The 12500-nt window shown below is 34.7% G+C and overlaps 1 protein-coding gene across 6 annotated transcripts in view; it reads right to left on the bottom strand.

Annotated features, from left to right (window-relative positions):
* LOC135223616 (aminoacyl tRNA synthase complex-interacting multifunctional protein 2-like) overlaps positions 1–12500 on the bottom strand; it is a 166373-nt gene that overhangs the window by 15239 nt on the left and 138634 nt on the right. For 4 of the 6 annotated variants that reach the window (XM_064262222.1, XM_064262224.1, XM_064262226.1 and 1 more), the window contains 2 exons: positions 8369–8517; positions 4055–4344 (listed from right to left, as the gene is read on the bottom strand). In XM_064262222.1, the coding sequence (XP_064118292.1) occupies positions 4055–4344; positions 8369–8517 (439 nt within the window). Of the gene's footprint in view, positions 2826–4054; positions 4345–8368; positions 8518–12500 lie in introns of all 6 variants that reach the window. The other 2 variants (XM_064262225.1, XM_064262228.1) reach the window with 2 other exon arrangements.

Below are 12500 nucleotides of genomic sequence, written 5' to 3'. Positions count from 1 at the left end.
AATACCAGATGGTTAATTGTCAAAAGGGTAAAAAATTAGAGAGATAATCCAGGATTATTGCATATCACACGGTCACAAACCTAAACATACGATTTAACCCTAACCGAAATTACAAAGTATCCGTACAGTCCAAAAACATGTAAAAACTGAATATATTAATTTTGTTGCTAATATTTATCTACACTTTTTTCATTATGAAGGCATCAAGTTTAAATAAACCAAGACTTGAATCTGGAACATTTCCATTATTTGACTTGATGAAACAAGTAGTCAAGACACAAAATTAATAACCCTATCAGACCAATCATTAGTTCAGTGGGCTCAGTTACGTATAATTTATCTAAAAGGCTTGTAAAAATTCTTACACCTTTGGTAAGGAAACATTTCTAACACGAATGTTAAAAACAGATTAGTTGATAAGGTGTTGAAGGAAGTGGTTAACAAGGGAAGATTGACTGAGTAAGATGCGTGAGAAGTCTGAAGGTCCATATGAAGTGAAGTAATGAAAACAGTTTGGTCCAATAGATTGAGTTAAGCGCTAGAAGACGAAAATGGAGGAAATGTAAGAGTAATTATGAGTACATCATTATCAGTTGAGAAGATGGAGAGAACCACCAAAATACATATTAGGGCATCATTAGGAAGTTATTAAGGGAGGAAAAGGAAAAGGAAGATGTAGAAATAGAGGAAGATATAAACTGGAGAAATAAACAATTAGTGTTAGTAGAACATACGAGAAAACCTAAAAAGAGGAGTAGAAAGAGTAAGGGTACATTTACAGAGTTGTTTGCGGAGAGTACACGAGCCGAGTTGCTTAATTTTGAGAGGTTTGAAAAGCCAGTAGGTGTGAGAAGTGTAAATACCCTTGCGTGTTGTTTGGTAGTAGTGAGAATGACGATGTAATTGATTTTGAATTATTTGAGTGGGATGTGGAAGGAGTGAACTTGGTGAGTACAAGGGATGTGTGTGCGAGTTCCCTTTGACTAAGTGTTGAAAGAGTGAATGTGGGAGTAAGTGTGAATGAGAAAGAGTTAGAAGTACTGGAAAGTGTAAATGGGGAAATTTTTGGATAGCTTGAGGTAAAGTGTGGGTGGCAGAAATAAATGAGAGTATGGAAGAGAGAGATGATAGCAGCCAGGTCAGTTGTTGGCGAAGTTGAAGCTGATGCTGATGTAAGTCTCCAGAGTTTGAACGAACTTGGTGTAAGTAGTTTGGAACCAAAGCTAGATAAGTCTGATGTGGTTGGAGTAGAAGTCAGTGAACAACAGGTAGTTTATGAGAGACCATGGACATGAAGTTAAGGTCCAATTCCTGAGTACAGTGGGGTACTTTGAAAGGGAGTTAAAAAATATTTTAGTTAGGGGGAGTGTAGTAGTATAGAAGAAATTGGTTTGTTTAGATTATAAGTTGTGAACTGTAATTTTAAGGAATAAATTAAGTTACGGATAATCTTAATTTAATTCAATGATCCTTCAATTCTGTTCCCATTAGTATCGTGCTCCAATTGTGTAACCTGAAAAGCCCCCACAACACCATCTTGGGAAGGCTTTGCATCTCCAATGGCAGCTCTTATTCCTTCTTGTTCTGGCTTTTCACAAGCACTCCTATTCCTTCTTGTTATGGCTCTTTGCGAGCGCTCCCATTCCATCTTGTTCTGGCTCTTCTTTACTAAAATCTCCTCATTGCTTCTTCCTTGGAAAATTTTACTCTTTTGCTTTCTTCTACCAATCTGCCCTTAGAAGATTTGATTGGGGGTTTTGGGAGATCTAGTAATTGATTTTGCTGTCCCTGATATTTTAGGGATGTGGGGAAGAGGCTTCCCTCCACTATGAGGAAGGATGCAGCTCCCTTTTGTCCAGTCTTTTCAGGAGATGCACAGAAGCTGACTGAGTGTTAGGAGCCTTTAGTTTAGGCCTGCCAAGAGTACCACCCCTTTCTGGCCTATTGTCTCACTGCATGACTTCACACATCCCATTGTCGTCCACCATGACAGTTAAGTTTCAAGGTCTACTGTTTCAGTAAAGTCATCTCATCTTACAACGGCTCTCCCCTTGTCAGCCCCAGAAAGACAGTTTTTGGTGCCTTCCTCTCAGCTGTCAACTACTCTCCCCAATCCCTGCTATGGGGCGTCTCCATCCGTGTCATTTCATCAGCTTCCATTCATGCGCCTTCTACGTCTGCCATTTCAGAGCCCCTCATTCAGACTTATATTTAATATTAAAATTAATGAGCATGCGGGGGAAAAAAAATAAAGGACTTATTTCAGAGGAATTCAAAGAAATATATTTTAGAGGGCAAACAAGAGTTTATTTAATTCAAACAAAGGTAAATTTAGTGGGAAATCTGATAATAGCTGACTTTCTTATTTTTAAAAATTCAGGGTGAAAATGAGAGAGAGCACATCTTAATTCGGACTCAAGATTTACGTCACTAATTGAGGATCGTAATGCTGACTTTAATAACTTCATGAATGAAAATGTGCTCTCACAGAGCCAAGTTGAACCAAACATTGACAATAGTTTTGACACATAATCAAAAATGTGTGGGTAATCATGTGAGCAGGATATATGTGTCCAAAAACCGAATTTCACATCTTGGTGGGCATAATAAGTTTTCATTTCAAATAATTCTTCTTGAAACAAAGGTACATTAATTTTGCCTACAGCTGACAATTTACACACATCTCTATGACTTATTTTTCTCTCGCGGGCCACTTTCAAAATCAAACGGGCCACTTTTGGCCCACGGGCATGGGGTTGGACGGCCCTGACATAGAGCAATCATCAAATTCTTCTTAAAAGTCAGGAAATTTGCAATGAGGGCCCCTGAAAGATAGCAAACATACTGCATTGAACCAGGTTACGTATTTTGTAAGGTACTTGTACTTAAATTCCGCACAGTCACACGTACCTCATTTCTCAAATTATTATTGTCCATCACTGTCCTTACTTTCACTCTACTACACCCCTCCCCTTACCTAGCTAAGTATTCAGCTGACCCACTACCTGGTCTTGAATGCAGGTCTTCATGTATACATGATTTCCTTGATTGCTTTAAGTTTTCTTTTACTTAAATGTAACTTTTTCTTGCTTTGTCCTTTCCATATCTCTTCTTTACCACATTTATCTAGAGTAGTTTACACTAGACTTGTGATGTGATTAACACACAATGTGTCAATGTTATACCAGCCTAATAATTCTCAGTTTTCCCTCTACTTGATAGTGACAACATGATTTGCGGAAAAAATCTTACATCTATAAATCTATAAACATTAAAATCTTTACCCCCTTCGAGTTAACAATGTCATACTACTACTGTATAAACATATAAAAAATAAATACACAAAGTTGCAAAATATTTGAAAGACAAACATGAATGTGATATATAAGGAACCAACTAAATCTAATGGTGTGTAAGGAACCAACTAAACCTAATGGTATGTAAAAGCAGCATTTATACAAGTCACAACAGTATTACCATCATACTTTACACAGCAAGAAGTTAAGTGGTGGGTAAAAAAAAAAACATTTCTTTAAAACTGTACACAAAAGTATCATTACACACCATTATGTAGTCATAAATTATTTTATTTTGCAGGCGATTACTTTTTACTTAATAGCAGTATGCTCCAATACAAGAAAAAAATTTTAATTTTTACTTAACAGCAATATATATTTTCCAAAACAGGAAACAAATTAAAAATACAAAATGACAAGTTAAAATTTCCTATTCATTTTCTATACCATTTGCTCTATATACCTCAAAGTCTGATGATGTACAGGACTGCAAATAATGTCACCAGAATCTCACAGTCGAGTATATGATGATTTTTATGGTAACCATGGTGGTTTTGGATAATGGAGTGACATACCCCTCACCCCAACACATACACACCAAACACATACATTATGGGAAGACACTGCAATTCAAAACTTTTTACTCATGCACTGAACTCAGAAAATGTAAAGCAACCTAAATTAAAACTACTGTAAGTCTAATAATGAATGTACTCTAATGTTTTTACAGTTTGCTAAAATCAAGCCCAGCAACTTACCTCAGCATTATGCCGTGCTGAAAGAAGATACAAATTTTTCTTCTTATCCTTTAGAAAGAGGTTTTTCATGTGAAGGCCAGGCATTAATGAAACATTTTTCATTAAAGCCTCAACAGTAAACACTTCTTCATGGTCTTGAACTTGAAACTTCATGTTTAGTTTCTTGAGCAGTTGCTCTAAGCCTTTCCTATCCATATGTCCATTGGATATTTTACCTGCATTTTTGGAAATGGTCTGGTTCTTTTCGTTTTTTGAGGACACAATATTGTTTTCCTGTGGCACACTTGATTCTTTATATTTTGTAGAGAGAAAAAAATTAAAACTATTAGCGGTTACTGTGCAAGAGCTAGAAATAATGATGTGTTAGAAGTCAACTGCAAGAGAATAAGTTTTATAATAAAGGTGCACAAGATTATATATTGTATATACGGTGCATTAACCCTTAAAGGCCGAGCCGCTATTTACCAAAGTGTCTCGTTCTGGCGGCGTTCGGGAGTTAGCGCCGAAGCGGATAAATAGTTTTTTTCAAAAAATCATACCACGCTTAGTTTTTAAGATTAACAGTTCATTTTTGGCTCCTTTTTTTATAATTGCCTAAAGTTTAGTATGCAACCATCAGAAATGAAAAAAATATCATTCTCATATAGTATAAATATTGGACTATATGACAGTGCAAAAAAAAAATTTTCATATATATATAATTGTATACAAATCACGCTGTGAGCAAAACGGTTAAAGCTAATGAGTTAATTTTTGTTGTTGAATTGTACACTAAATTGCAATTATTTTGATATATAACAAATTGTAAAACGATCAAAGCAACACAGATTAAATATTATCACAATATGATGCGTGAATTTGTAACGCGTGGATGTAAAAATTTTTTTTTTCAAAACTTCACCATAACTCGAAATATTGCGCTAGAGACTTCTCGTTTGTTGGAAAATGAAGGTAATTGATTGAATATTGCTAGACTGTAAGTGGTTTAGCTTACAATTGCAGTTTTTTACCATTTCGGTCGAGTTAAAGTTGACCAAAGGTAGAACTTTTTCTATTTATCGTGATTTATATGAAAATATTTCAAAACTGATAAAAGCTACAACCATGGGTTGTTGTTTGTTGTATTGTGCATAAAATTGCACACATTTTCATATATAAAACTTTATGTAACGGCTAATATAAAACGGTGGAAACATTACGACAATCTGACGAAAGAATTTCTGATTTTTTCAGCAGAGTTACCACGGGCAGACGTAAGGATAAAGTGTTTTTCAAAAATTCACCATAAATCGAAATATTGTGCTAGAGACTTCCAATTTGTTGCAAAATGAAGGTAAAAGATTGAATATTACTAGAATGTAAGAGTTTTAGCTTACAATTGCGTTTTTCAACCATTTCGTCGAGTCACAATTGACCGAAGGTTGAAAATTTGGCACTTACCATGATTTATATGAAAATATTTCAAAACTGATAAAAGCTACAAGCATGGATTGTTTTTTGTTGTATACTACATGAAATTTCACACATTTTCATATATAAAACTTTATGTAACGGCCAATATAAAACGGTGCAAACATTACGACAAACTGACAAAAGAATTTCCGATTTTTTCAGCAGTTACCGCGCGGACATAAGGAAAAAGTGTTTTTCAAAAATTCACCATAAATAGAAATATTGTTCTAGACTTCCAATTTCTTGCAAAATACAGGTAAATGATTAAATATTACTAGAATGTAAGTGTTTTAGCTTACAATTGCGTTTTTCAGCCATTTCGGTCGAGTTAAAGTTGACCGAAGGTTGAAATTTTGGCACTTATCGTGATTTATATGAAAATATTTCAAAACTGATAAAAGCTACAACCATGGGTTGTTTTTAGTTGAATTCTACATGAAATTGCACACAATTTCATATATAAAACTTTATGTAATGGCTAATATAAAACAGTGCAAACATTACGACAAACTGACGCAAGAATTTCTGATTTTTTCTGCAGTTACCGCGCGGACATAAGGAAAAAAGTGTTTTTCAAAAATTGACCATAAATCGAAATATTGTGCTAGAGTTTTCCAATTTGTTGCAAAATGAAGGTAAATGATTGAATATTACTAGAATGTAAGAGTTTTAGCTTACAATTACGTTTTTCGACTATTTCAGTCGAGTCAATTTTGATCAAAGGTTGAAATTTTGGCACTTATCGTTATTTATATGAAAATATATCAAAACTGATAAAAGCTACAACCATGGGTTGTTTTTTTGTATTCTACATGAAATTGTGCACATTTTCATATATAAAACTGTAACGGCTAATAAAATGGGGCAAACATTACGACAACCTGACGAAAGAATTTCTGATTTTTTCGGCAGTTACCGCGCAGATGTAAGGAAAAAGGTTTTTTTTTCAATAATTCACCATAAATCGAAATATTGTGCTAGAGTTTTCAAATTTGTTGCAAAATGAAGGTAAATGATTGAGTATTACTAGAATGTAACCGTTTTAGCTTACAATTGCGTTTTTTTACCATTTCAGTCGAGTCAAAGTTGACAGAGGGTTGAAATTTTAGCCTTATCGTGATTTATATGAAAATATTTCAAAACTGATAAAAGCTACAACCATGGTTGTTTTTAGATGTATTCTAAATGTAATTGCACACATTTTCATATATAAAAGTCTATGTAACGGGTAATATAAAACGGTGCAAACATTACAACAAAGTGACGAAAGAATTTCTGAGATGTGTCGCTGATGCTTTTTAGTGCGCGCCTGGGTAACGCTTGTAAACAAAACAGCTTGATCCGTGAACTTCCAGCATCCCTCAAGGCGCGTGATTTAAAATTTTTTGCAAACTAGGCCTATAACTATTTTCCGTGAATATTTAAAAAAACTTTTGTAGTTGACGTATCGTACGTCAATTAAGCACCCGACAGACAATTTTAGTCGACGTATAATACGTCCAGTCGCCGTTTAACGGTTAAAATGTGTTGCTGTCCTGCAAAATTATAGCAAAATCCTAGAACAATCCATTTGTTGACATTACATTCTTTGAAATGATAGACGTCAGCATTGGCTCTTACGGAGACAAAAGGCATTGTTCTTTGTTAGCGAGATTTACTGCTTCAGGTCATCTTGAACATTGACAGAATATCTGTGTGCGAGTTTGTTTCAACAGGCGGAACCAGCGAAGGGTAGATTTTACCTTTTGAGATAGATCCATTTTAAAGCAGCGAAATCTAGAATATAAGACACCTGTTATTTTGGAGATCTCTTAAGTTATTAAATTAGTGATGAGTGACGTCACGGAGTCTTCCTATGTAATCAACTCGTTACGTGTCAGTGACGTCATCTAAGGGGTGTGTCTTATGAGGAGACTTCGTACACATGTACACTGTGTTAAATCCTTCATGAGAGATATCGATGGAATTTTCAAGGCACTGCAATTTAAGACTGATTCCTGAAAAGGTTGGGTGGTGAAGCTGCGGGACTATGCAAAATGAACATAGAGGTGAGAGTTATTGAATACTTTCACTAATACCTTTCCTTTTCCGTACATTGAACTGTTTGGGATATTTGCTGTGTTGTGCAGCTGCAGTGAGCCTTTTTCCCCCATGTACTGATATCTCATGTATTGATTCATTCACAAGATTTATTAATATTCCTATCATGATGTATGATAATGAGGGTCATATCTTCTTTTGACAGGAACTCTGTTGGCCTTTGTGAGCCAATCAATCATCAGTTGTGATAAGCCCCTTGTTGTGTATTACGAACTGAAGAGACGGTCTTCTTTCTATGTGACATTTTAATTTGTTGAGAGAACATATGTGTTCGAAGAGAGATATCTCACTTTTCCTGTTACATTTGTGGATTTATTTCAGTTAGCCAGGTCTTGTTTTAAACAATCCATTTTTATGTGTCAGATGGAAATGGGTGATCTTGACTTCATTTGGTTAACTTAATCTAGTTTTTCCCTGACAGACAGAATCTTGCTTATCTTTTGGAATAAAGTCTATTTTTGTAGTTCGGAGTTTAATTATGTGCCTAAGCTCATTTTGGCAGTTGCCTTCTGTGATGGTTAGGGTTTTCAGGTCGGCCAATGTTACCATTTTTAATTTGTAAGGTGAGATGTGCCCACTCTTATAACATATATACAAAGCTATCTTATCACAACTTCCCATTACTTTCAAGTTAAGTGATTTACATAGCCTCTTGAATACACGATATTACTCTAAACTTGTCAAAAGTAGTATCATCAAAATTCATTATACAATTTACACAAACACTTTTATGACATAAAGAAAATAAGTAGAAGAACATACCTAATCCTGCCAGATTGCTTACTGCTTTGTACCACTTGCTAACATTTGCTGGAGCTCCTACTTCTGAACCAGTCTGCCTCACTGCTGACCAGGCCATCACATCAACAATACTACATTTGTCACCCATTAGCCAAGATGCCCTGCCAAGTCTGAAAATGGTTATGTCAAAGTAAACTTGTTAAGACTGATTATGAGGAAAAAAAATACAGATATGCATCTTGTACCATCCAACCACATAACATCATATGTATTACTGTCCATGGTTTCAAGAATTATAATTGGAAATAAAATCTGCATTACTAATGTCAGATATAGCAGCTCTAAGCAGCCTCAAAATGGAAAAACACTCAACAAATCAATGAATGTAAAACAGTAACTTTGTACCTTTACATCACCTACCTTGTCACTACACATATGGTACCCTATAAGCTTATAAACAAGAGACAATAACAAACAAAACACTATTATTATAAATGGATGTACAATCCTAATATTCTATCTTTTCCCTTATTTTGCATTTCTTGAGCTCCAGTATTATGTTACCCTAAGTGTTATTGTTACCTTAATTATACTACCATTCAAATTTCTGAGAAATTACCAAAAGACGAAAGTTGCTGTGAGCACAACTATAACTTGACGTTTAAATTTTGTCAGCTGGGCTCACATAAATAGAAGGTGATTTCATTGATATAGAATTATTCCTTGAATATGCTATTTATTACAAAGATATCCAATAATATATGAGGAAACTATAGTTTTATAATGTTCAAAGGCAGTCCCCGGTTATCGGCGGGGGTTCTGTTCTTGGCGGGGTGCTGATGAGTGAAAACTACCATTAACTGAAACTCAGTGACTTATGGCGCCATACATAACAAGTTTTGGCTAATGGCACCTTTGTTAGGTAATGTTATGGCACCATAACTCTATTATCGGCACCTTATGGCACCGGATAACTAGCCCGTTATGGCGCCATAAGTTGCCAATTTTATGGGGGCTAAACAAGCACCATAAAACCAGATCTCCATTAACTGAGTCCGGTTAACCCCTAATAATAATATAATAATGTATGATTGTTCACATGACTTGAGTTTTTCTGAACACTTTTTTTCTGTTATTTATCAACAAAATTGATTATGAATTTTTAATGTCAAATGATTATATTACCCTAAATGTTATTAAACTGTAATTACGCTTCCACTCTCATTAGAATTTCTGAAAGGCTACCAAAAGATAAAGGTTTCTGTGAGCAAAACTATAACTTGATGTTTACATTTTCTCAGCTGGGCTCACATAGATAAAAGTTGATATCATTGATACTGAATTAGTATTCCTTGAATAAGCTGTTTATGAAAATTTACCAATACTATTAATATATAAGGTAAGGATGGTTTTATTACCATAATATATTATTTATATAATAAAGTGAATCTTTTCATGTACCTTGGTGGTTATTGCACTTGGGCTGAGGCTAGCCTACAGGTAAATATCATTTAGGGCAAAAGAAAGAAAGAAAGAAAAAAAAGAAAAAAAAAAGCTTCACTTTTACAGACAACTTTCCCCACCATTAATCTGTTAAAGTGAGGTTTCCCTGAGAGAGAGAGAGAGAGAGAGAGAGAGAGAGAGAGAGAGAGAGTGTGTTTATATATATATATATATATTATTATATTGTATATTATTATAATATATATAATGTATATATATATATTATATATATAATATAAGATAATTAATTATATATATATATTATTATATATACTATATATATAATTATATTAATATATAATATATACTATATTAATATTACATACAGGCAGTCCCGGGTTACGACGGGGGTTCCGTTCTTGAGACGCGTCGTAAGCCGAAAATCGTCGTAAGCCGGAACAACGCTTGGAAATATGTCTTAAACTAATAAAAAGTTATAAAAACCTTACTTGTAATCCTTTGGTTACACTACATGTTGTTTCCTGTAGTTTTATGTACAACCTGGAGTTATTTTCATAAAAGAATGCTGGTTCTTGAAGGTAAAAACTATTGTAATCCTCTGGTGACACTACATTCTTGAAGTTTTATGTACAACCTGGAGTGATTTTGCCAAATCTTGAGGGCTACAAGAACAGCTGATTACTATTTACGTATCATATAGACTAATTAACGTAAACGTATCTGTTAAATAGGCTATATATTAGTACAACAAAACATTTCCTGCTATGAGTCAGAGGCCGTTTAATGAAACGAACACTTCTCTGTCCTATCTGTTCAGAAAATAAATGTTACGTCAATCCCCGAGACGGTGACCATTGTTGCCAAGGCGTCTCTCTCTCTCTCTCTCTCTCTCTCTCTCTCTCTCTCTCTCTCTCTCTTTCTTTCTCTCTCTAATCAAATTACACTGGAACTTTGACATACGATTGCCCTAATATACGAATGTTTTGAGATACAACAGAAAATTTGCGAAAATATAAGCTTTGATATACAACGAAATATTTGAGATACGATTTTGCGATGAGTGTTAGTTGTATAGGCGACCGATAAATTGGCGTTCAGTCTGTTTGTTTGTTGGTGCTGCATGTTAACACGTCGTCATTTTTTTTTTGTTGTTTAGTTCGTTGTATTTGCGCCTATTTTTTCGTGTTATTTTGTCTATTTTATTATTAACCATGGGTCTCAAAGCTAAAGACAAAGCAGGTGATAAGAAAAAACCCAAGAAAATGATTTCGATGGAAGCAAAACATGAAATTATAGCAAAGCATAAAACCTTCCAAAGGCATCACCATTATTTCTAAACTACAAACTGATTAAAATAAAAAAATAAAAATTAGTTTAGCAATGTTATTTCATTTGTGTTTATACATAGTTATTAGTGTACATACGTAAATAAAAAGAGAACAAATCGTTCCCTGCCACCCTTACCCTTCCCTACCTCCTCCCCCTGCTGGCCTCACGTCATCTTTTCGTTGTGGTAAGTAAAATTCCTTTCTTTTTTAATTGATTTTATTAACATTTATTATCATTTATCACATTGCTATGTTATTTTATCATTATGTGTGTTATTACTCGTTTATTTGTGTATAAATTGTGTACAGGCAGTCCCCGGGTTACGACGGGGGTTCCGTTCTTGAGACGCGTCGTAAGCCGAAAATCGTCGTAAGCCGGAACGACGCTTGGAAATATGTCTTAAACTAATAAAAAGTTATAAAAACCTTACTTGTAATACTTTGGTTACACTACATGTTGTTCCTGTAGTTTTTTTAAATGTACAACCCTGGAGTATTTTCATAAAAGAATGCTGGTTCTTGAAGGAAAAACTATTGTAATCCTCTGGTGACACTACATTCTTGAAGCTTTATGTACAACCTGGAGTGATTTTGCAAAATCTTGAGGGCTACAAGAACAGCTGATTACTATTTACGTATCATATAGACTAATTAAAGTATATGTATCTTTAAATAGGCTTATATATTAGTATCAACAAAACATTTCCTGCCATGAGTCAGAGGCCGTTTAATGAAACGAACCAATTCTCTGTCCTATCTGTTCAGAAAATAAACGTTACGTCAATCCCCCGAGACCATTGTTGCCAAAGCGTCTCTCTCTCTCTCTCTCTCTCTCTCTCTCTCTCTCTCTCTCTCTCTCTCTCTCTCTCTCTCTGATCAAATTACATTGGAAACTTGACATACGATTGCCCTAATATACGAATGTTTTGAGATACAACAGAAAATTTGCGAAAATACAAGCTTTGATATACAACGAAATATTTGAGATACGATTTTGCGATAGTTGTATAGGCGACCGATAAATGGCGTTCAGTCTGTTTGTTTGTTGGTGCTGCATGTTAACACGTCGTTGTTTAGTTCGTTGTATTTGCGCCTATTTTTCGTGTTATTTTGTCTATTTTATTATTAACCATGGGTATCAAAGCAGGGATAAGAAAAACCCAAGAAAATGATTTCGATGGAAGCAAAACATGAAATTATAGCAAAGCATGAACGTGGCGTTCGTATCGTCGATTTGGAAAACGAGTATGGTCGAAATCCTTCTACAATATCCACGATCATCAAGCAGAAGGAAGCTATAAAAACCCCCGAGACCATTGTTGCCAAAGCGTCTCTCTCTCTCTCTCTCTCTCTCTCTCTCT

The sequence above is a fragment of the Macrobrachium nipponense genome, chromosome 10, assembly GCF_015104395.2.
Source record: "Macrobrachium nipponense isolate FS-2020 chromosome 10, ASM1510439v2, whole genome shotgun sequence".
Classification (NCBI taxonomy): domain Eukaryota; kingdom Metazoa; phylum Arthropoda; class Malacostraca; order Decapoda; family Palaemonidae; genus Macrobrachium; species Macrobrachium nipponense.
The sequence above is the reverse complement of the archived record's forward strand: the minus strand, read 5'-3'. Positions and strand labels throughout refer to the sequence as shown.